Source organism: Anticarsia gemmatalis, chromosome 23, assembly GCF_050436995.1.
Source record: "Anticarsia gemmatalis isolate Benzon Research Colony breed Stoneville strain chromosome 23, ilAntGemm2 primary, whole genome shotgun sequence".
Classification (NCBI taxonomy): Eukaryota; Metazoa; Arthropoda; class Insecta; order Lepidoptera; family Erebidae; genus Anticarsia; species Anticarsia gemmatalis.
The window spans coordinates 7,541,122-7,568,102 of record NC_134767.1 but is presented as its reverse complement, the minus strand read 5'-3'; the positions used below and the strand labels follow the sequence as shown (position 1 = coordinate 7,568,102).

Sequence of the window (26,981 nt, the reverse complement as noted above, 5' to 3'; positions counted from 1 at the left end):
AATCTTATATGATTTTATAACTATTGGTGCTCCAAATTATTTTGTTCAATATACTACAAGTAACTCTAGTATTAGGTATAGAGATAATGTGAATAAAAGAATTTTAAGGCGGCGGGGAGGTCCCATGTTAGGTACATAATTAACAAACGTCAAATCTGAAAATTGACCTGTGTCCAGTCATATTTTTAACGCGTACAAAATTGTAATACATTCTGATTTCCATCTCCCACTTTATTCGAGTGTTAATTAAGAAATAATCCTATATGTGTTAGTATAGATTTGTTAGTGCAGGTTTTAAACTGTATTGGTGCCAAATATTATCTAAATCCAATGAGTATTTTTTGCGGGAAAGAGTTACAGACATTTAAACAAAATGGGAAAGTACGGTTGTACTTTATTAACCCCTGGTTTCGGAGTAAATTTAACGGTAGTTTATCTATTCAAAAGCGTTTTTTTGTATGAGTTTTGACACTATTGAATAAATAAACTACCGCTAAATGTACCTCAGAAACCAGGGGTTAGACATGCAAGCGACACTGATTGAAATCTTGGGGAAGGGAATGTTGAGATATTCTAATTGTTTTTTATATTATTTCCAGAGGACCAGTTTCCTGCAGTCCCAGTTCCCAGCAGTGGGACAGGACAGGGTTAAGAAACGTAATATTACACGTTCTAGCAATCAGTAGTCGTGCAATTCGAAAAATTTAAAGTAAGAATTAAAAGTATAAACCTCATATTACTTCCTTTTGATTTATTAATTTAGCATAACACAATACATTCAATACATTTTAAAGAAGTTAAATCTTCTGCCTATCGTATGGTTAGTAATCAACCTAGTGTCAAAGTTTTTCAAGCCGCGCGGAGGCCTTTGACGTGACTTAACGACTGTTATCTTAATTGACAACAACTGGGATCGACTTCTTACTTCCGTGCCCTCCGAAGCACGAAGTTTCCCAGTTTAAATACCACTATGCAGTCACCAATTTTTTGAATGACCGCACCAAGGTTTGCTTATCCCTCAGATCATTTACCGGTGAGTGTATGGCTATGGACTATAAATAACCACACATCAAAAGATTACACGATTAAAAAGATTACGCCAATGAAACACATATTATCGTGTAATAAAATTAATATATTTATCGATAAATAATTTATATTAAGTTAATCCCTAGCCGAGCCCCGCCCGCCTCACTTCCGGCAGTCCTATGTACCGTGTGTGCCTACTTCCTACGTAAATAATACCGGAGGGAGCTTTCTTTGAGCTTTCAAAATATGTGTATTATTATTGCGTATAAATATGGTATATTTGAGAAGGTATTTTGTAATAAAATGTAAAATAATTTGTGAAAGTATTTTCATACCTACATATTTCCAGTAAAAAAAACTTGAAACTATTGAGTTTTGCGTTGCTTAAATTTATTGGTTCGCGAAATATAGAGATAGTTTTTTTGGTTTCGTACCCACAGGACAAAAATAGATATTGCTAAGACTTCCCTGTCTGTCTGTCTGTATATCACTAGGTGGTATCTCAGGAACTGTGATAGCTAGACAGTTGAATTTTTCACAGATGTTTTCTATTGCCGTTACAATTTCAAGGTTCGTTGTGTAAGTTTCGTATAAAATGTTTATTTTAAAGGTTGTTTAAACCAATTTGTTTTTGGCAGTTAGTATTTCCAACTTTTCATTACCGTCGGACTTCCTGAAACCGAAATAATTATAATTTCTAGAGTTAAATTATTGGTCAATGTAGAATTTTTATATATCGCATCACGCTATTTTCCTTCCGTGGTCTTTTACATACAGAATTTTCATTTATTTTTATGAAACCTACATTTTATAAAGCAACGTACATTTTGATGCTCATAAATCATTAAAATCTTAATCGATTGAAGGAATGAAATAATGCAAAGTCTACAAGCTGCGATTGTTTGAACTAAAAACCATTTCTTTAATAATCTTCACAAAGTCTAATGAAAGAAAAAATATAACTATATGCAAATACCAAAAGTCTTGAAGACCCCTTAATTTTCTTTCTTCTTCCAAAACTAATTTGAATAAGATCAATCTTAAAAGGGAAACGAAATACCAGACACTTAAATCTTGACCGAAAATTAATTTATATTCAAACAAAATCTTTAAAAACGTTTATACAATTCAAACAATCCGCGAAGAAACTCTTCCGCATTTGTCTTAATAAGTAATTGTCTTGAAACTTTCCAACAAACTTGTACTAAGCATTTGAGTTTATGAAAACTTAATTATTCGTCGTGACGGTGGCTTAATCCGACGGCTTAAGCCACTGTAAATTGAATGGATGTTGTTTCATTATAACTCTGTTCCGGCTTCCAAGACGGCTTCCAGGAAAATATTGCGAGGTTTTTTTGTAGAAAATATTATATTTTTTGACCATAATGTTAATTTATGTAGATTTGAACTAAGCTGCGTTTAAGTTACGGGTTGTTTTAGTGCAATATTGGACCAGAAATTGGGATAAGGTTTCGTTTTTTACTGATAGGTACCTAGTATCTGTAAAGATAACTTTAGATTTTAGTGAGAGTATCAGCTGTTCATAAGTTCTGATCTTTACTTTTTTTGTGATATCCGTTTATAAGAAATAGTATGTTTCAATAGAAACAAAAGTTATGCAAATATATTTTTTATTGTTTAAGAGGTTTATTTGTAATTTTTCGAAAATAAGGGGTTGATTTCCTTTTAAGGATACTAAATTATTTTGTGACAACTGTGAACCATAGTATAAAAATACTTATGAATGTACTTTCGAACCTGTATTCAAAACTAATGTTTCAAAAACTTGGACTATTATAACTACTTTTATTTATATTTTGGCGTTTGAACTGTCATTGCAAACTCCACTCAAAGAAAAAAACATATTTATAGTAATTCATACTGATTCCATAGTCAGTTAAAAACAGTATCTTTTAACAATAACCCTAACAAACCCATAAAATAAAGCACCTCTTAAATATTAAACAGTGATATTATTTAGTGCAGCCGCGTCGAGGTACCAGGGCGGCAGATCCCGGGGGAGGTTTAACAACATTCGCGTGTAGCTGTCTCACTGAGATCAAATGGAACATACAGTATAATGGTGCAGTCGAAGGGAGGTGAGAAGTAATTAATGGGGAAGAAAATAAAAGTTTTTTGTGGCAGAAATGGTTAAGTTTGACTTTTAATAAATAAGCTAGCTAATAATGCTAACTTGAAACTATCTTTTTAGACGTAGAAATCTAGAATGCAAATATGAAGACTACTAATATCACAGTGAAAATTTACCGATATAAATGGAAAATTCAAGCTTTTGTTCATGGTAGATGAAGATACTTATATTAGTTTGGAATAAAGAGAGAATGACTGATGGAATGGTACGTGGTCATCGTATATTTTGACTTTAAAGAAGTTAGTTAGAAAAAAACTTAAAAAAATTACAGATACACAGCAGACAGAAAAGTACATATCCTCGCAGAACTTATGTGTATCTGATTTATACTTAAGTAGTATAAAAAAGCGTTAAACATTTATCTGGCTCAAACATCCTCTATAAAAACAATACTCACATGTTTAACAAACCGAAAAATCCATAATAAATAAATGTAACATTAATATCTGCATACCAGGGCGGCATGAGCTCGAACACGTATTTAATTGAGCGTGGTAATCCGTATTAATAAGAGAACAGCTGGTGCCCCCTAGCGGCGAGGCGCGGATTTAAAAGTCAATATAGTGTAGGGATTACACTGCTAGGGGAACGAATAATTACGTGGCAAGTTTGGCAATTTGATTTCGGTTTTGTATACTAATATTGTTATATGCGGATGTGAATTATAACGGGCGATGTCTTGGCAGGAAATGCACGGATTTTAGTGATAGATGTTTAAGAAGTAAAAACTGAAGTTGATCTGTGTAAATTATTAGTTTTAAGCAATATGATTTCTTATTAGATTTAAGGTTTTTTTAGCTTGCTACTAGCGCCGTTTATTCCGGACTTCATAATACATATGTGTTTGACACACTTTTGATAACTTATAAACTTTGTATTTCCAAAGTACGAGTCTATAATTCAGAATCATGTTGAAATTTGTTTTCTTTTTTGTCATTGTAAAAACTAGATGAACGATCTTATAAATGTACCATCAAGAGATACATCTCTTGCTTCGGGTGACGACAGCAAAACAAATAAAAGTCACCAGTTTTCTTTCTGACCATCATTAATTTCCACCAAGACTTTAGTCCACACCATAACTCACAGAGACCCTATCCAAACAAACTAATGATCACTCATTTCTTAACCTTAACCACCTGGGAATCGAACACTGACCCTTACTTAGACCCCACAAAATTATCTCGTATCCTCTATACAATTTTATTGCAAATGGCCGCCGAATAATGCTAAATCAGAGGTAAATCCCCGCAATATGGGGTTGCCAGGTTTTTGGGGAGTATTTTTTTTCGGTTGGCAACATTATCTTTTATTGTGATAAGTGTTTATGTGGTGCAATCTCCGGTTAACGTAATGCGTTATGAATAATGTCGGGGTTAAAAGGCTTTGCTTTAAATTTTTATGGTATTTTGGTATCTGTAAATATGTGATTATGGGATAATATTATGGTTACAACGGGAATGCTGTTTATGGAAAGATGGGGAATTAAGTGTCAACGGTGGAGCCTGTATGCTCTTCCGTTAGGTTTTGGAGTATCGGAATTGTACTGAATTGGTCATTGCCAAAATTATTACTATGTTGAGAACGCATTCAGTACATTATACCCTATAATGCGGTTTATTAGCTTGTTATTATCATAGTCTAGGGATGTACACCCTTGTTTGGGGTGAAGTATATAACTCTTTGAAAGATCTTCCCCGATTTTTAAAGGCAATCTTGCTTTTTATGGAAGGGCTTAAATTAGTCACAAAACTACTGTTTTATCTCGCCTAAAATAAAATAAGTTACTCATAACAAAACAATTTAATCTCCATAAAAGATTAAACAGACTAGTGATTACACATTGATATCGATTATCGAGTTGTCGATAATATTTAATAGTGCATCTGTCGATCAATATCCAGGTGTTAATATATTTTATTACGAGCCGCCTCGCGTTAACACATGTTCCCTCGTTCGTGATTCATTGTTATTTAATTAATTGATTGTTTATATATAAGTTGGGTTTAAATATGGGGAAGTAAAGTTGGGATAGCCGTTTTAAGTGTATGTGTTTGTTTTCATGTATTTTTTAATGATATTGATATTTTTGCCAGTGTAAATAAATGTCCACTGTCCTGTTCAATAAGTTAAAACATCGTATTAATATTATCAAGTAGGGATGGATGTATGTATATGTGAGGTATATGTATAAATTTTTGTTATTGTTTTACAAAATACACCTGGACTGATTTTATCGAGATTTGGTACACTGATAACTTATCACCCCGATTATCACATAGGAGACTTTTTACCCCGGAAAATCATTTCAGGCGGACAAAGTCACGGGCAGTAACTAGTCATACATAAAATTGCGCCCTTTTAGGATGCTTTCTTCTTTTGTTTTATTCACATTCATACTCTTTTTATACGTTAATTAAAGGAATATTTTAGTATCAAAGTAAAAAGTAAAGTATTTTATGTGATTAAAACATCAGCATCTATTGGGAAATCTCTCAAAACTGTAAAATATTTAGTTACAAGGTTATGTTTATTCTTAGAGTTTTGTGAAAAGTGTAAGTTATTAAATATGTATAGTTAAGATTACTAACTTATTCAAATATTATGTCAAGTAGATAAATAAAGACAAAATATACATTAAAACTCCATAATTAAGATGAAATTTAGAAAAACTCTCCTTAAAATCTCGCAGTCGGGTAAAAAGACAGCTAAACAAATTTAAAATTCAAAAGAATATAACAAATTGTTTGAAACCAGAATATTATAATGCGAAATAATCAAACATTACACGTCGGGCTAAGCTCGGGACTTAGACCCTAAGTTATTGGGCTAATAAATCTTAATATACAGGGTGCGGAGAGCATGCTAATGCTTCCTAATATAGGGGGTGAACGTTGCTCCACCTAATTATATTTTTGTAAGGGGTAACACGGCTGATCACAATCGGTGTGGTAATGAATATTGTGGGTTTAAAATGATTGAAGTTACCCTTAAATAATGCATATTAAAACACTAATCTAGGTATAGATATTTTGATTGAAGTTTAATATATATATCTAGATTTTTACAACAAACAAAATGAACTAATAATTACTAATATTAAATTGATCTTCGTGAAAAAAGTCAATCAGTAAATGACAATAAACTACCTTTAAATACTTCAGGGGTTAAAAATAAAACTGACCAGAAATTCCAATTAAATGTACTTGGACAGACGTGGGGAACCATTAGCAAAAGCTAGACCGTATCCGCTAATTAAACATGAATAAATAAACCAAAAGAACTAAAATAAAAGGCCAAATTGTTAATTGTCTGCCAAAATGTAAACAGAATCGTAACATTCATTATATATTAAAGAGAAATTCTCATTCGGGAAACTACTAAAAAAAGTTATGCGAAAAAAAGGCTAAATAATTAATGATAGAAAAAGATTTCTCGTGTAACGTACCCGGCTACCATTTTAACTGTCTAATCGTCAAGAATAACGAATGAGGGTACCCGTGACGTTTATTTTTATCGATGTCGATACCCGGCTTCCATGGCACGTCACTACGGCTTTACATCTTTTTAATAATGGAAGGATTTGGTAAACAAAATGTGAGTTGCAGTCGCGGGGGTTCTTTTTTACGGTGAATTAAAAGTGTTGCGAAAGATTGTCGGGTTTAATTTCGATGTTTATTTTTGTTGCTGTGATTCCTGTCGTAACATTGACATTTGGTAGTAAAGCTGATTTTTTGTGCTTCTGCTTCAGCTTCTGGTTGCAATAAATAGTATTGCAGTGTGATCCGTTAATTTAAATCAGTATCATGAAATTACATAGACCGTAGAATCATCATGATAACAATTTAGAATTTAGTTACAATGAAAAAGAATTTCACACTTCTATTCATTGTAGCGGAATAATCGATGGACATACGACTCAAATATAGTAGGTACCTCCTTTTTTTTTAAATCGGTTACCATTTACAATTTCAAAGATTTTTATTATGGCGGTAAAAGAATTTCTAGAATGTCAGAAAAACAGTGCCATACAATATGAAGAGAAGTTTATTTTCTGCTAAAAGCTGACAACTATTGAACCAAATTCTTTTCAAGCACGAAGTTTGATTACTCATACACACAATACATCAAATACCAATACAAAAATACAGTAACATCATGGAAATATAAAACAAAGCGTTAGTTATTGATCGTATACAAACGTGCGAATTACGTTGAACGCAGGAACCGGGCGCACAGCTCACAATGCAATGCAGCGATGTTTCGACTCTGGACAAATAAACGCGGCCACTACGGTGGCCGGGAAGCCGGTGACCACACTTTATGACTACGATGAGCTAAGGCTTTGAATTGTGGATATTGGTCAATAATTTTTAAGTAGGGTATCAAACGAAATTGGAGTATTTTATAGTTTTTACTGAAATATAAAAGCGAATCCACAAATAATTGTTTCGGGTCTGGTTGTGCTTTGTGTCCGTTGTTTGTATGTTTGTAAAAGTCCCCGCGACACAAGAGCAATTCTTAGTGCGGGAGTTGTCTTTTATTTTCTAACTTCTAACAAATTCTAATTTTTCAGAATGAATTGGATTATAGTCTGTGGGATGTATCTTGGAATAAAGACTAAGCTGACTACTTTTGGTTACGTTACAAAAAAATAAATCATATTATTTCCTATCATGACTACTTTTGGATGAATTCCTTTCACATTCTTAATTACTTAAACCTTTACTGTATCAAAATTCAACCGCCTTTATTTATTGAGTTAAATCATGAAAAAGTATTTAAAAACTACTTACAAAACACGGTACACTCATGTTCAGTTTATATATGATATGTATCGAATTCTTAAAATCTTACGGAATGATACCAGAATCCCGTATTTCGAACATTAGATCATGGTACACGTATCGCGTATAATATTTTTATGATGGTGCTAAAACGTTCGGCGGAGTTGCCGACGGGCTTTGTTCGATATCGTAAACGTGTGATCGTGATAGCGATACACTTTGCGATGGGAACGTTGTAAGAACAAATAGGAAATCGGCTTCCATCTTTCAAGATTGTGTGTATTTTTAGACGTTATACAATAGGCGTTGTTTAAGCTGCAAATGTGATTTGCCGAAAATGATTCTGTATTTTGTTCGGTATTTTGTTTTCCGGTCAGTTGTTTTTTTATTAGGTAACGTTACTTGAAGAATAATTTTCTTTTTTACAGATTTATTTTATTTTTGATATTCATTTTATTGGAAGCCGTCCGAAGTTTAGCCCTTAATCAGGTATTTTTCAACTATATCAAAAATGTTTTCGATTTAAACGATTTAAATGTGCGAGACGTTTTTACGCCAAAAAAGAAAAATATGCTATTTGCATTACAATTAACTAAATTCATTAAGTTGGTTTCTAAAATATTTAGTCCATAATGCATTTTTAGACTCAAATATCAAGATTTTTATATCACTTGTATTTAAAAGCGAGTATCCATTTCCCATATTCGTGAGGTTGTTTGTTCGCTGGTACAGTCGGCGGCGTATTTATATAATACAGTGCTCCAAGTCGAGCAAATAGCCGGAGACTGTACTGTTTGCGATCGACCGACGTTATGTAAATAGTTCGTTGTATGTACAGGGTCTATGTACCTTTTTTATGTAGCGAAATGAGAGGCGGCTTCTTTTTTAGTATATAGGAATGTAATTTTATAGATATTCGTAATCTTAACCTAAATTTTGGTAGGTTTCAGTGTGCTTTGAGACTATGTGTTCTGTTGCATTCAGTAAAAATAATAACATCCTGTAACTAGCAAAGTTTTGCTCCCACTTTACTCGCTTCTCTTATGTCCGGCTTTAGGATAGGTAGAACCATATTTAGTGGAAATAGACCTTAAAAGGGTAGACCAAAATTTTAAGGGAAGAAGTAATCTCCGTTTGATAATTTTAAATGTGCAAACATAAAATATAATCGCAAGTTATTAAGACTGATTAATTACAAGGACATTATTAGAACAGATTAAAACCTAGGCTCGAAAAGAAGGCCTACACTTCAAACTATAGTAAAACAAAACAACAATGTGCCGATTGAAATTGGTGTCAGATATTTTCAATTTAGACATGATTGGAACTTTCTAATAGAAATAGCGTTCCAACTTTTCATTTAACCTACTTTATAAAATTGGTGACGAACTGACGAGGTATAATTGTACCAATATGAATAGATATTATTGATGAAATGTAGGTAATGTAGAAAAAATGAGGCAAGGTAATTGCAGTAATATCATTATCAAACTGAGTATTAATAAATGCTCTTATAACGAAATTTTTGCTTTGATATCTAAGTTCAAAAGAGACATGTCTATGTTTTAGTAATCGTAATACGATTATAGTATATTGACCCCAATTGAGCACTAAACATACAATAAATAATCATTTGAGGCAATGTTGCATGACTGAAAAGCTCGCATTCTTTTTAAACGCGATTGTAAAACACACAGGAAAGAGTTGTCTCAACTAATTTCATTCATTTTTCAATGCGAAACTGACATGATACCGTGGATGTGGTTTGCGTTAAGTGAGTAAGTGAAATCTTATAGTATTGCTTATGTCATATCATATAAATATCAAAGCATCATTTTGAAGTAGAAGTCTATACCTATTTCTATAGGAACAACCCCGCGGTTATAATAATATGCATGCAGGATTAGACAAAGAATGAACTAAACAGTAGCAGCACAGTCTGAGTAAAGTCTCGTTCGTTTTGTACATCTCCCGCGGTCACTTCGCGCCACACTGCTACATTCTTCCCTGCTATTTATTGTACGTACCATCGAAGTTTTTTGTCGACGCTACTTCGAGGTGTAAAGGTTAGTAATGTTTATTTTGTAAGCCTTTTTATTCGAGGTTTTTAGTGAGATGTGATGTTTTGAAATTGAAGTGAATGTTTGTGATGACTGTGTATGAGTTGCAATTTGATTGTAGGTTAGTTGGCTGAGCTGTTATGCGATGGTGAGGTAATAAGTGAGGCCAGAATTCAATGGATTTTTGCATCTGCAATCTATTTTAAGTTTGTTGAAGTTTAAATACATATTGGAGGTTGCATACAAACAAATATAGGTCCGCCTTCTTTCTATAGGAGCAGGCAGAGACCAGAGAAATAAGAATTCTTGGAGTTAACACATAATTGTTAAACACTAAAACCTAATTGCAGATTTCACTAACGCTATTATACAACAAAAAAGTGTAAAATATAAAATCTAGAAACAATATTTCACCTATTTCCTACATATAAGATAACCTTTTTGTTGACGGTGAACGGTCCTAAGCCTTGCAAACCCAATACAATATATTTGTAACTAGTCGAAGTTTTAAACACACACACACACACAAAAACTAGTAATAAAATTCCAAACACTCAAATCATACATTCAAATCATAAACTTTCACTGCAAGTTTAACTCGATCAATATGTATGAGAAACGATGTTCTCATTCAGTAGCAGACAGTTCGACACGAGGTCGATAACTACAGGTGACATAAACTTAATGACTGCGGCGATAAACCGGCTATTTTCACGGATTACAACCCACTGCTTAGTGGAAGACATACTGGTGGGGAAGGTAGCGAGCAAGTTGGTGAACTTATTGTCAGGTGAGTGAAAGAATATGCAAGTATTTAGGGACAATTGGTTATAATAAAGATTGTTTTATGACTTACGAAGACGATGTGTCATGTGATGGAATTAAATTCAATATTGATATTTTTTTTAGAAGTTCAGCTCTAGCTATTTCTGGCCATGGGTTTTGTAGTGTGATAGTATGCTTATATTGTGTGTATGATAACTATCGTATTTGTAACTTAAAACTAGAAAAGACTTTTCGAAAGTCATATTCGAAAGGACTCACACAAATTTTATTCGGAGTAGCTTCCGTGTGCGTAGAAAGTGCGAAATATTGTGTTTGACATTTTCTTGAATTTCCAAAGTTGTTTTTATGATATATCAAATTACAAAAATAACACAGTGCACTGATCAATGATTACTTGGTTCAATTGATTGTGAATAATCAAAGATAAATATTGTAATGTCTATATTTTTTATTCTATATATACTTTATTTCCAATAACATAAAACGTAAAATATCCATTGTATATTTTCCTTACTTGCTTTAACCTAGTTACTGTCCAACCAACTCCACAAAAGCTGTCGTTCCACGAGGGCCGTGTGTCGCGAGTGTTAACGAAATACAAATATTAGTCAACACACGACACAAATTAAGACTAATGTCTAATGTAAAGCATAGTTTAACTTTAAACTAAGTGCTTGGACAAAGTGACAGTTGCTGATTACTGCACCAGTTGGCCGTTAGCGTTAGCCTTTGTAATGTCTGTGAGATTTACTTGTTGCAGTCGTGTGTGAATTTGGTAGTAAAATTATATTAACAGCTGTTTTACTAGGTGTAAAAGGCAAAGTAAAATACGTTGGAGTAAACTCATGTCTAAATGAATGCACAGTAAATGCATTATTTTCTACTATACTCATTTATGACTAATGAATATGAACTATTAATTAGTTTAGAGTTAGTGAACCACACGCATTATACTAGAAACTGTACCGATTTGGTGAGAAAAATCCGAAAGCAATATACTGAAAACTAAACAAAATCAAGAATACAAAAAAACGGAGACTATATCACAAAAATACTTCATAAATAAAAAAAAGAATAGATTATCTAAAATAAAATTCCACAGCCATTATTTTCCCCGGGGTATTCACGGTCTATAAAAGAAACACGGCTACCGTCTACCGACGAACAACGGTGCTAATAAAAACTTAAGACACGGAGTTTAAACCTCATAAAACTCCAATATATGGACTCGCGCGACTATGAAGTTTTTACAAAAGCATTTGACAGCATCGACCACCCATTCGCAGGGGTTTTTAAAGGCTTTTTAAGTTGAAACTAACATTTTTATACGTCGAACGCAAAGGTTGAATCAGGTAGAAGGATCCGTGAAATGTATCAGAGAAGTGCAAGTTTTGTGTCGGACGTGCGAAGAGGGAGTCGCGCAAGGTGAACGCTTGGGGCCAATACTTTTTTATTGTTTTCAGCGGATGTTGGTAAAGGCATAACGGTTAAGGCACGAATTTGATTTGTTTGTGGTCTTATATCGCATGTTTGTTTATGGATATTAAACAAAGAATAGCCCTACGGTACGTTAAGATGTAGGTATTTGAAACAAAATGTACTGTTACAATATTCGATTTAGTTAGGTTTTTTAAATATTATATTCTATTAAAATTATCAAGGTAATTGTTTTACTTTTAGAGCCGTCAGCTTAATATCAAAAAGTTTAAGTGAAAGGAATAGGCCTATTTCCGTATGTTTCACCATAATAAGGTTTTAATTAAGACTAAGACTAACCTGTACTCTACTCTCGGTGAGTCCGATCCTCATGGCGATCTCTTCTCGCATAAAGATGTCGGGGTAGTGAGTCTTCGAGAAACATCTCTCCAACTCGTTCAGTTGTGCTGGTGTAAACCTAAACATATGAGTTACATTACATAGTGAATAGGAAAAAAAACCGTTTATTTAAAACTCAATATTACTTGCTTTAATGAGTTTTTGTGCATACATATATATAAAAATAACGCCTCCTTGCCATAGGGCAAAGAAAGGCAAAGACCAGAGAATGTCACTTGGTACGAACCTTGCAAACTTCTTTTGCTTCATTTTCTTAAGCTTTTGTATATAAGGATTTTTATGAAGTGAGTAACTAAAAGATTTGTAATAATTTCAAGATAAAAATGTTCTGAATTATTATTGTTATTAATAAATATAATGTGACTAAAAACAAAATTTTATTTCTGCGGAAAGATTTGTAAAGTCTTAAAGCATACAAAACTGAATTTCTTCCACAAACCTAAAGTTCATTTTCGAGTACTCCTCACTTAATTTATGTCCTTTATGACTAATGCACTATTATAATGTTGATGTCATATTTACCTAGTCCGATGTCTCTTCTGCTTGGCAGGCTTGTCGCTGTCTGACGCTGATGACGACATGCTGACGGGCACGGTGGCCATATGCCCTCCGCTGTGCTGTTGGTGGATGCCACCTGCGATAGTATACCTTATTAGTATGACTGCATGGTTTTAATTCGTTTGTATGCTTCTTCGTTGGGCTCAAAGTGGGAAGATTGCTTTCTGTTATTTTTAGTGACCGAAAATAAGCTTTTGCAAAGGTGATCATACATACTAGTAGTTAGAGGTTTAACATACATCCAAGAAATTTGTTTTTTTTACATATTAGGTTTACCAAATAAGTTTAGCAATTAAATAATATTTCTGGCTTAAGTGTCTCTAGTGTGCAACCTTGATTTGATTTGATAATTTGATCTGGCTGCTTGAAAGTCTTTTGTTTGATCATTGCAAATACATTAACCCACAATCTCAGCATTATATGACAAGATGAAACCAGGATATCAAACATAAAGCTCATTCTATCAATAATGACAAGATATCATTGCACAATGGTATATCCAAGCGGTATGACGACATAGTGTAATGAATGACTCATGGAATTGTGAGTAATCGTAGTATTTGTGACGTTCTAACATTACTGACATTCTGTACCTCATCAATAGGTCGTCATCCTACTTATTTGTTTCAGTGTTTGAAATCTAGAAATTTATTTAAAAAATATAAGAGTCAAGATCTACAAAATTAACATTTAAAAACATAGTAGATGCATTGTTCTTACATTTTTGACATCGGTATAGTTGTTAACAAAAAACCTAAATAATTCGGTTTTTTGTTAACACTGAAACAAATAAGTAGGATGACGACCTATTGATGAGGTAAAGTGTTGTTTTGGTTTGTTTCCTGGGAATAATCTTTAAATATCAGATTCTTGAACCAATTTTAGAAAATAATTCTTCGTAAAGAGACATACATTTTTTCGAAAGCTATAATCATATAGAGTAGGGAAATATTAAGTCCAATAGTAAAAGAGTACTACAGTAGCTATATAAATGCATGTTTACAGTCTAACAAAATATCCTACATTGTGAGTTTAAATAAGAAAATAGCACATTGTCGATAAAACAGGTCTTCAATGGCTTACTACAAAAACGTGTTGGTATGAATTAGTAATGTTAAAACCCGTGAAATGTTCGCTTGCTTCAGTTCACCTACTTTTCACAAATAAGAATTTATTTCATTGTTTATATTAGGTCAACGAAAAAGTCTTTTCGCATTATAGTATGTATGAACTTGTAATAAAATATTTTCTCTACACAAAAAAGCTCGATATTTGGGTACCTCACGAGCTCACTGAGAGAAACCTAATGAACCTACCTACTACTCATTTGTGATTCTTGAATCCAAAGAGATTTTACCAGTTCATACATACTATAATGCGAAAAGACTTTTTCCCCGACCTTAATATTCAGGACCAAAAATGTGATTTCGGGCAAGTTGTAGTCTATATCGCTGATTGCTGGCAGCTCCTCGCATGATCAATTATTGTATCAACCACATTGTACCTCTTTTGGCGATTGAAAAGAGTGGCCGTGAGTTTCTGGCTAGCTCTCATAAGGCTCTACCCCCTTTCCGAGCTAGTGGTAGATTCAGTAATCGTAACGACTATCTTAAGTGTCAATATTTGAGCTAAATGAATAAATGATTTGATTTTGTTTTTGCTAGTAACTATTATTATAAATAAAACACCCGACAATTCCATTTTTATGAAAGTAACAATTACTTAAACATGAAAACAGATTTTTTCCTTAAATCTCTTACAACTTTTTCAAGTAAAAAATATTGAATAGATTTGGCACACAATTTATTGATCCTAAGGTATCCTTTAGAACCAAGCCTTGGACAGAAATTTGTCTTTGTCCTTGGTAACAAAGCTGTGGCAATAAATAGAAATGCAAATCGTTCCAGCATTTGATAATTTTTTCAATGATAATCAAATTAGTGATATAATTTTAGTTGACGAAGGGTTGACAAAAATCGATTGACAGTTTATAATTGTACCTACTGAAGGCGAAGGTCAGATTATTGACAGCTTTTAATTTGTAGGTGTGGTCAACCTTGATCTAGAGTCTGCTAATAATAGATTAAACTTTACCCTTGAAAGCGGGAAAGGTCAACGTTTGTGGTTTGTGATAGACAGGTGAAATGATAGAGAGCCTGTCATTGGAAAGGTTTACCACTTATTACGATAACCTTTTCCATGAATAATTATTGGTAGAAAATTTTCATAGCCATTTTTTATCCCTTCTGAAGCCTAGGACTAGTTACTAGTAAGCTCCAGAACTCCAGACTAATAACAAGTAGTTATCGTTAATTAATGTACTTAGAGTTATTAATGGATGAGGGCGGCCCGGGACCGGTCCTATTGGCGCTCGATGGGGGAGGCCTTTGTCCAGCAGTGGACGATTCCCGGCTGAGATGATGATGATGATGATGAATGTACTTAGACATGGTAAATTTTTTTTTATTGGATACCACAAAACTACCCACCACCTTTGAATCAACTTGGACTGAGACCTAATGGAATACAAAAGGTTTCAAATAAAAAAATATTCGGTCGGGAAAAAGTATTTTCGCATTACAGTATATATGAACTTGTAATTTTTTTTTTCTCTACACAAAAAAGCTTGACATTTGGGTACCTGACGAGCTCACTGAAAGAAACGTAATGAACCGTGTACTCATTTGTGATTCCTGAAGCCAAAGAGATTTTATTACAAGTTCATACATCCTATAATGCGAAAAGACTTTTTCTCCGACCTAATAATTAAATAAAAAGTTTCCGACTAGCCAACGTGCAAAAAATTCAGAAGAATTTAGAACCTCCTCTTTTTTTAAGTCTGATAAGAAAGCAGTTCAGAGATTCTAGGCTGTTACTGAGAATTTTCTAGCGGGAAAATCCAACTAGCCAGTTGCGGGAATTGAATCTAGGTCCTCTTCTAACAGCAGTTTCTTACGATACCGTTAGAGAAACTACAAGAATTTCCCAGTACTGCAAAGTGACTTATACATACTGAAAAGTTCTTTAGGACATGCAAAGCCCACAACCCGCACTTGGGTAGCGCGGTGGACCCAAGATCTTAGCCCTCCTTCGTTCGGGAGGAAACCCTTGCCCAGCAGTGAGCAGAAATGGGGTACAAAAAAATTTCGTCATGATATATTTTTGAAAGTTCGTTAATATAATTTCGGTAAATTATCGCGACCATGCATTCTGCCTTTGCCTGAATTTTGGCATAGGTTCTAAAGAAAAATGCTTGTTCGCGTTAATATTATATCTTCGTACCTTGCAAATGCTCGGCTCGTATATTGTGCGCGATGTGCAGCCTCGCGCCGAGCGCATGGTGCGGGCGCTCGATGCTCGGCTTGATCTCGTGCGCCTTGCTCTCCTCCCCGCACGACTCTTTGTGACCTGCTGGTGACAACACACGTTATGTATACTATCATTATAGCCTCCAGAGCTCAGAGGTAATAAGTACGCGTGTTGTAAAATTGGGATCTGTAAGCGTATCCCGTATTTCACTTGACAACTAGTGTACATCAACATCAAATTGATAGTCACTATTCAGTACGTTGTTGCTTTGACGTAACGCCTTATTCAATATAATCTTAGAAAGAAAACAATAAACGGTATAATGGTTTTCAAATAGTTGTCAACTGAGATGCGTGATGGTGTTCCTCCCTGCAGGCGTTGATACAATATTTTTTAGCAAACATTATAATGAGAGATCTATAATGCAGGGTGTGTGTCTTCCTGGAGGCAAATCTCCGGCACTAAGTAGGGATATAAAAGGTCTTTCATCGATTAGAACGCACGATAGGTATGCCAAACGCCATTGAGACGTTTATAAAAGACTTCACGTAGAGCGAAACTACTCCTTCCCGCTATAACATAACATCAGATCAAAATGCGTGCTCTAATTGTTTTATAAAAGTCATGCTAATCATCCGTCGGTTCATATAGAAATTAATGTAGAAGTCCCTAATTATGTATTAACTAACGTTACCTGGAGTATCAAAGGAATCAAAACTAAATTCATAACTTTTACGAAAGAATAGGATGAACAGAGCTTATATGAGATCTAAAAACTGTTTTATCAAGCCCTAGACTATCCTTGACATAAACCACTTTATACTGCGATAAATTCGAAAAGTCGAAAAATCACATCAAGTCTTTCAACAATGATTAAACTAGAATTAAATGACCAATTACAACCTAACATTGCAGCATCAACCAATCCGTATTGAATCGATCAATTACTTCATTGTAAACGCAGGACTAATATATCGGCATTTGCTTACCCGCGGGGGCTGCTATTCTGAGCAGACACCGTGTCATACAATATTCAAGTGCTTTCATTATTGAGTGATAGACCATGAACTCATGACCCGGTTTACGTCTAAGGTTTCGAGGTATTCCTTGTCACGTGTCTTAAAACTCTACACGTGAGATTCTTTTTTGATCTTTCTTTCCTTTCGGTTGTACAAATGAGACGATACGATATTGAGTTTGGCAATTATTTGTTAGAGAAGATTTTTTCATTGAGGACGACCCGAGACTTTGTGACAAACTGTAGTGTAGAAAGACATGATGGAGTGGTAGGTTTCCGAAGACGATGTCCAGGATGGAGTGCAGTGGTGGAGATAGAGATAAGGAAGGCTGACCATATGGAATGTAATTAATTATATGCATGGAAGAAAGGGATAGGTCTGCCTAAGCGAGGAAGAGCTAACAGTATCCTTTTCCAAATCGATTTGTTTATAATTACGGGTCATTTTGATGTCAAATTAAGATGTAAGTTAAATATTATTGCATTGAAATATTTTTGACATGTAATTATAACAAATTGGTCTCCTTCTGTGATTAGGAACCGAACCACGAAACTTGTATTTTTGGTTATAAGTCAGGAAAACATCTTTAAGTCAAGAAAATTAGGTAAAAAGTATTAAAATCCTGTGGTTTGTCTACCGTAATTAGACTTTATCACCGGTAAAGTTTTAAAACGAAAAAAATCCATACTTGTTACAAGCTTTGTTCCTAGCAAAAGAAAAAATGGAAAATTATTTCTAAAAGAACAGTTCCTTTTTCCTATAAAACGTAAAGCAATCTAAAACTTAAACTACATATTATTAAAAATGTCTCAACAAAAATGTAAGTACCTTTAATAAATCCAATTTTCTTGGAGGCAAAGTGTTAATGCTTGAAATTGGCAAAGTTCGGTCGCCGTCGCCTCTAAACGACTTGCCCGTACTCTGAATTTTCTATTTGCCATGAAATTGCGATATTTCTAACATAAAACTTGCGTTTCAGGCCGTAAAAGGATATGAAATGATATCGTTTATGGCTGAGCTTGTACTGCTTAGAAGCTTCTCAATTTCGGGTAAGGCTTAATGTGTATTGTTGAAAGGTTGTATGCAAGATTATAATAAACATGTAAGTATAGAGTACCGTACCTTAATTTTCCTAAAATTGCGAATATTATTAAAGCTAAGAGAAGGAATATTGTTACTAGTTTACGGAATACTATTTCATAGATTTTCTTTTTTTCTAACTTAGCAATACAATAACATAATTAAATCAAAAGAACGCAGAAGTTACTTTCTCGGTAGAGGAAACCTTTCAAAAGGCCAAAATGTAGATATCGCCTGTCTGTTGAATTTTTATACATATTATCCCAGGATGAGTTTTCAGTCAATTGAAAAAAGTATCATTTTAGAACTAATTAAAAAATGAGAGCTAAAATATACAAATGTAGATGGTAATGCGTATGAAATTACGAGTATTTGCGATTTTTACTAACTATGACATACACAATATATTTAAATATATTATGTATATCCACAAACTGAGTGCCAGGGAATGGTCATCGCAGACGCGGGAGACCCAAAAGAAGATGGCGAGAAGACCTGGTCGGACCTTGCTGCCGAAACAGTGATTTGGATGGACAAGAGTAAGGCTATTGCCCAGCAGATTGGAACACTCAACCAGACTAAGAAGAAACAAAATAACCGATTCAATTATATGGAATTCTAAAATGGAAGCTTTATACAGCAGTGGACAACTTTTGGCTGTATTATGATGATGATAAATATAATGTTCTAAGTATATGACGAATATGTAAGTATATGATGAATAACTAAATAGATGATTACATTTGTACCGGGACTTTTTCTCATGCAGTGGCTCTTATTTGCATCAATATTGACGATCACTAAATATGTAAACTACTGGTATAAATCATTATAATAGTTAGTATTATTTACTTGTACATTAAGTTATATAAATATTGTGGTCATGTAAAGAACTTGGCTTCTATGTAGTTTGGAACCGGTAGTTTCATTGCTACCTAGTTGATGTATATTGTATGTACAATGTACCTATGTATAAAATTGATAGCCTTTCCTTACTAGGTTTGCATATTTTTAAATAGAAATGTTTGTTTGGTAAATTGAGAAAATGCTAAAAAACATGACGTTATATCAAATACCTGCATAAATGAAAAGTTTTTTCTGTGCGTTAAATATTTATACAACAAAAATCTGATCAAATGAAAGTTTCATAAAAGGAACTCGCAACTGATTGGCAATATTTTAGTCACAAAATGAAATGCGTTTCTAAATAAATAAAAAACAATTCTGAATTTTAAAAGTTTAGGATTTTTTCTTCTTTATATTCCCGTTTATATTCCTTATATTATATATAGTTATTTTTCTTTTAAATGAATGTTTTTGATTTTTTACGAGCATATTAATTTATTACGAGTAGGTTTAAATAAAAAATGTTGATCAGATGTTTGTCTCTTTGTCACCTACACTAAACTACTCTATGGAAAAGAAGCAGAAATGTGTAATTTGCATTTATTTTGCACAATAATTTATTGACTAATAAAATGACAACAGCTTAAATGATTTACAACGTTGATCCCAACTAGCACACAAGCGCTATAACAAGCTGTACAATGGCCGGTTAAAGGATTTTTATAACGCCTTAGGCTCCTTAGTAAGAAGTATAGTGGTTCTATAAGCGGCTACAGAGCTCTTGTAGCGTCAAATAGGCCCATACTGTCCAGCTTATAGCTCGACATTGGATCTACAGTGGTCGTAAATAGTAATTATAATAGTACGTAGTATAGTAGTAATACAGGAGCGCTAAAATAAGATGAAGGTGGTATAATCGCGCTACAAGAGCTTTTTCGCAGCTTCGTGGCGCTTACCAGCTGTTGTACAGAGGTGGTTAGCGCCACGAGCGTTCGAAAAAGCTCTTGCAGCGCGATTATACCACCTTTACCTTATTTTAGCGCTACTGTGTAACGGTTATAAATGCTAACGCTCTAAATTAGTAATATAGTCGGTTTATTATGGTGTAAACTAAATATATTTTTTTAAAATGAATCATCAGTGACAAATGAGGAGACATTTTATTTTTACGGATTGGATTATTAAAATAACAAGTAGTCTATCGCTTTTATTTCTTTGTGTACGTGATATGAAAGTGCGAGTTCAAGTTTGCTGTCAATATATATGTATATTATCGTCAATATTTTCATGCGCCCTCAAAATATTCAGTTTTAAGTGCAAAAATTATATAGATATGTGGATTTGGAAATTGTATTTTGAACATAAATAAGACTTTGAGGGTTACAGATAATTTAATTAGGGTTATAGGTAATAAAAAATGATTTTAATTATGTTAACGTTACCAGGCTATAGATTTATATGATCTTCAAAAGATCGTAATAACCTCAAAAAATATGTTTACCAAATGCTATAATGGCGTCTCGATCAAGCAGCTCTTAGAGTTGGTTACATCTGCTCTAGCGCCTTAAGCTGTACAAAGGCTCTAGTGTTTGCTGTTGTAGACCTCAAGGTTTTGCAGTTGTGGCATAGGAGTGCTTCAATATAACTGTTTTGGTCGCACACCAGCATTTTACTCGTACTTTTAGGGGTCAGTCGTTGAATATTAAAATAGTTTGCAAATCTTTTTTATTTTATTTTATTTTATTTTATTTTATTTTATTTTATTTTATTTTATTTTATTTTATTTTATTTTATTTTATTTTATTTTATTTTATTTTATTTTATTTTATTTTATTTTATTTTATTTTATTTTATTTTATTTTATTTTATTTTATTTTATTTTATTTTATTTTATTTTATTTTATTTTATTTTATTTTATTTTATTTTATTTTATTTTATTTTATTTTATTTTATTTTATTTTATTTTATTTTATTTTATTTTATTTTATTTTATTTTATTTTATTTTATTTTATTTATTTTATTTTATTTTATTTTATTTTATTTTTTCTTTAAAAACAGTTGACAGACTGAACCACCACTGCACCTATGTAAATATATTATGATAATAATTTTAAGCTGTAGTATAAAGGTATATTACTCGGTTATAGCGCTTTAGGTGCTTAACATAATTCTGTAATCCCCATGGCTGTAAAAATGTTTCGAATGATACCTTATACATCTATTTGCCGTACAGAAGCCATATAAATATCTGATATAACGCTCAAGGCGCTATTAAAGACCTACGCAACTCTTTTATAGATGAGTAATACACTAGCCCTAAAAAAATCTGTTATAGAACCTAAGGCATTACAAGAAGCTTATTTACGCTCTTGAGCGCTATAAGCGCAACGCATAACTCCGTTTAAACTCCTTTATCTCCTAAAGTCCCCTTATACAGTTTACGGTGTTATAGAAGATTCCATTAACTCAGTTAAACTTCCCTAGGCTGTCTAGCGATGCAATTACATGCTCATATATCACTATAAGTCATTAGTTTCCTACTAAACGGCTACTGTCCCGCCTAGCTGTTAAAGGGTTTTTTAAATAGCTAGTATACAACTTATAGAGAATTGTACAGCATTTGAACGACTCTTATGCAACTATCAGGCTGTATAACGACTGTATAAGCAGCTTGTGTGCTAGTTGGGATTGACCTAAAAGGTCATCCAGTATTACTATGACTAATCTATGAATAAGATAATTTAAACTGGCATTTTATTAAAAAGGTCGATGACCGATGCAGTGATGAATTTTCAAAGCTTTTGGCGAAGAATAATTTTGATCGTTCTGACAGTTAAATTTGAAAAGTTTATATAGAAGATAAATTAGGCCTTTATAAATCGGCGATTGCTCATTAAATTGACTGAAAAGTGCATGTTTGCGTTTATTTTCGTTTAATAATAATTAATTAATATGCACCGCCAGTCGCGATTTTCTAAAAGTTAGTTTTACTTGTACCTAGTATATCTGGTTGTAGTATGGATACATCTAAATCTATGGCAAAGCGCCTCTGTAATACCAGTAAATGGTTGAAATCTGTAAATTTTATAAGTTTTTTTGTCAATAAATTGAAATATTGATTGCTCAAACAAGTATAAAGAAAAAAACTTCTTAATTTTATGTAGTCCGTTGTAAATAACCCTAGAATCACCTTTAATACATTTTTAGTACCTATACAAATAATCGGATACATAAATCTGCTCATATTTTTTTATTCGTATTCAACCCGTATTTTGCAGGCCTTAATCTAGGCCGGAATCTAGGTCTTTAATCTCTTAATCCCCCCATAATCTCGGAAGGAGTAGGTAATTAGCGGCTACAATTTTATCTATCTATATTTATTTTTCAGACTAAACAAATCCAAATTTAATTCCGCCTACTTTCTTACCAAATAATTTCCTCCAACAATGAGACACTGTATAATTTTCCATGTATCACGGGGGTCGCAAGACTTAGCGCCTCAGGCCGACGGCTTACGGGATTAGGCGGGCGTCATAAACATGCCTTAATGGAATCGACGGCCGTAAAACGAAACGGGACGGTACAAACGCTTTTATTGTAATACTACTGGCGGATTTAAGTAATTGTGTTGTGGTTTGATGGTATATATGTGAGGAAAATCTTTGAAAGTAAGGAAGAAATTGTCAAATCTTTGATCAATTTGAGTAACGTACATATAAATACGTGAAATAAAGCCTTATTTTATATTCCGTAGGGGTAGATAAAGACCAGAGAACGCCACAAGTTCTGCTTCGTTCACATCAATACAACATTTTTTTTAATCTTTGCAGCAGGGTTAATGGTGACAGGATGGGAAAACATTTTTTCATTCATACAGACCATTCAGGCACGACAAGAGACTAAAATTAATAAATTCAATAATAAAAATAAGTGTAATAAAACTATGGAATGCTTATTTCGATTAGGATAGCTACAATGAAAAGGCTTAATATCTCGATCAGTAGGTAACGTCTAGCACAAATCTGAACTGAACAAGATTAATCGGCTTTTCCTCACACAAAAATTTCCTATTTCCGACACCGTTCGAAAATATTGCATTATACCCTAATTGGTTCCTAATAGCTTAATAAGTGTTTCAGTATAGCTCTTCTCGACATTATTGTGTCAGCTAAGAATAAGCTCAGTTCAGCTGCTCAGTCGCTGTCAGCACTTAAGGCTTCCAATTGGACAGCCGATATTTCAGCTTTTATCTTAATACAATGACAGATATCCGATTGTGGAATAATTTGAGAACTGGGAAGTGAAGGTTTGAATATTATTAGAAGTTTGTGTTGGAGTCAAAATATAGTTAACTATAGGGTTATGGAGGCTTATATAATTAAGCTGATATAGAAAAGTTACGCTTTGTGAAATCAATAAAAAATAACGAAATAGGTATTGTTTTATCATGACCCTTATCCCTTCCTCATTCTGGGTGAAGACTCTTGTGGTGTGAAGACTATTGACACGGCTTATGCAGACACCATGGATAATCCATTTAAGCTTTGGAGGAGTTCAAATCGTTTTCTTTAATTAAAATTTAGAATTGGTGATGATTGTAAATTAAAATTAAAATTATTTAGTTGTGCCAATTGGATTTTGTCATTACTTTTAGTTGTCGTTAAATAGGTATTTTGTTACATTTTATCCAATTCATGTTTTTTGATCACATATTAGGTACTAATCACACCATTTAGAAATATTCTTTCCGTCGCCAATATTGCTTTCGAGAAATAATTTTAAAGTGTTTGTCAGAATAGAAGAAGATTTCCTGCACTTTTTACAATTAATTTGAATTGGAAGAACTGAAGTATTAGGAATAACCGCAAGTCAATGATCATTAATTGACGAGCAACAACAACACGTAAGGGCCTGTTTCACAGTTAAGAGATGAGCGTCGGATATCCTATCTGATAAATAAAGTGACAGCAAATTTATAAAAACAACTGTCAATAATTCCACCTGAAAAGCTAATCGATACTTATTCAGAACTTGTGGAACTGGGGCTTAGTGTGATATATTGAAACAGTATTAAGTAGGAAGAGGGAATTAATAAGAGAAGTGTATTGAGCTTTGAAAGATTTTGTCTGATAAATTTCAAGCTTATTAGAATACCTATAGAAGAGAATTAGATTTTGAATCTTTTACTGTATTTTCTATAGTGATAACATACCTATGTTCTTCTTGGAGCTTTTCCATTTAAGTTTATTATTTTCTATCCTATTCTATTATTGGTGATATATCCCTTCTAGAAGTTCTATTTGAGTTTGCAGAACTTGCATAGGTCACAGTATTACTCTTGAAAGGCAAATACTGGTCATATTATGCAACAGTTATCAAAAAAAAAGATAAAAATTGGCTTACCTCCCAAAGCTGTAGCAGTGAGGTTATTGAGCATGGCCTCAAGAGGCCAACCCTGGCCGCCCCCTATATCGACATCGTACACGCCACTGGTGCACAAACCATCGGACCTCGACGCCACACAGACCCCACTCGGACCCCTGGACCACTACGATACAAACAGTTCTACTACCAACTATACACCATACCGTACCATCACAAGTCCACTTTTTTCTTCGAGCACAATAAAAAAAAATCCAACGACACTGACTCGAAACGTCAAAAAGGACGAAATTCCAGCGAAAACCCGCCTTAATACAAAATAATTAGCGCTATATTAAACCCAATTAGTTTTAATTACGACTCCGTTCAAACTTATTTACACACTTAATTTTTGTTATAAAATTAATATAACCCGTTTAGTATCAATTTGTATAAATTTGCAGTTTGATTGGTTCGCCCTTAAAATGATCGTTTAATGTGGATACCGACCGACGACTGGTACAAAAACAGATAGTCCTCGCATTGTTGCCGACCCTGCTCTCCGAAACCGACTACGACAAGAAACATAGCCGTCCCGCTCTCTCGCACCTCTAAACTCAGAGCGTCTCGCTCGCTTTGCACGCGTGCATCAGTAATGGATGCTTACATTTTGTTTACGTTCGATTTGAACAAACGAATAATCTATTATTTCATTCGTGCACGTATTATTGATACGGACCTTTCCCATTCATACAATATTCATGCACCGACATATGTATACGCGTCCCTGTCACACGTGGCCAGTTATAACGGGAGACCGTTGCTGCTGTCTTTGTCGCGCATGTGTTTCGGATATCGAACGCATTCCTCTGTGCCGCGCGTCGTCCAATCAGAGCGCGGAGAAATCACTTTGGTCGGAGTAGGGTCGGCACCCACGTCGTGATATTGAAATATTATTGCTATAGCGGGCGCAGGGCGTTCCGTTCTTTTGTAATGGAAAAAACAAATACAGGCAGTGTTCTCGTGATATAAGTCGCTATAGCTGTGTTGTCGGAGGTAAATAAGAGTACTCGAATGAGATCCGTTGGAAATATTTCAGCTGGGTTGCGTTCGAAAACGTCGCAGTCTGAGTGCGATTTCTTGTAAAAGCGCCTTTAATTTTCGGACGTTGTTGAATAAGGAATGCGGGGGAATGGACACTTGACGAAATGGGAACGGACTGGCTTTATTTTCTTTTTTGTTGTAGTTCCACTGAGGGATTTTTTATTTCATATAGGATGTATGTTTGTTTGTATGGATAAATATTTTTTTGAGGTATATGAATTGATCTTAGAGTTTCTTTTGAATTGTTCTGGTAATCATAAGTATGTAGAAGCTCGAAATTGTGATTTCTTTTAAAAAAATATCAGTTTCGCAAGCTTTAGTTTTGCAGCAAAGATTTCAAGTTCGTTTTTTGTAAAGTACATTCTGAGTTCGATCTCAACCGCAATTTTGGAAACATTAAAACAATAATATAATAATTAAAGAAAGATACAGTTTTAACCAACAAGGAAAGCAATAAATCATAAATTACAATGCATCTTTTACACCGACATAATTAAACAGCATCCCACATACTGTACAATTCACACAAAATATTAAATTTTGTCAAAATTCTTTACACACGAATATAGGCGAAAGAATTTCATAAAATTTTGCAATATGAAAGCGGTTTGCTCCACTGAAAAATTCTTCACATTTTCAACGCATAATATTTGAAACAGGCTATATACAGGATGGTGTATTTTCGGCTCTACATTTTCGACTCTACATTTTCTCTACGCGAGTGAATATACGAGAGGCTTTCATTAGGTATTACATACGTTATTTTGGGCCAATAAATTATTGGAGAGCCATCTCTACCATCGGTAGAGTCAGGTATTTTTAGGCTATATTGTTTTGAACTTAGCCCTCATTTTTTATTTATTGAGATATTGGAATCCTTAATTAGGTGTGAATGTCAAGTCATTTATATATTACGAATATTCAGGATAGATACTAGCAGATAGGTGTGAATAGTAAATTTGAATTCTATTAATTGAGTCAGGTTACAGAAAAAAATATAGATCGAAATTTTCACCGTAATATAATTAAGTTTTGGTGATCAAGTGTACTGT

At 33.6% G+C, this 26,981-nt stretch overlaps 1 protein-coding gene across 2 annotated transcripts in view; it reads right to left on the bottom strand.

Annotated features, from left to right (window-relative positions):
* Nucleotides 1-25,359, bottom strand: part of LOC142983217 (homeobox protein orthopedia-like) — a 37,894-nt gene extending 12,535 nt beyond the window's left edge. Inside the window, exons 1-4 of one of the 2 annotated variants that reach the window (XM_076130116.1) lie at nucleotides 24,868-25,359; nucleotides 16,491-16,619; nucleotides 13,173-13,284; nucleotides 12,591-12,708 (exon numbers count right to left, since the gene is read on the bottom strand). In XM_076130116.1, coding sequence (XP_075986231.1) covers nucleotides 12,591-12,708; nucleotides 13,173-13,284; nucleotides 16,491-16,619; nucleotides 24,868-24,901 — 393 coding nt within the window. In that variant the 5' untranslated portion in view covers nucleotides 24,902-25,359. The remainder of the gene's footprint in view (nucleotides 1-12,590; nucleotides 12,709-13,172; nucleotides 13,285-16,490; nucleotides 16,620-24,867) is intronic. The other variant, XM_076130117.1, reaches the window with a different exon arrangement.
* Nucleotides 25,360-26,981: the final 1,622 nt, after the last annotated feature.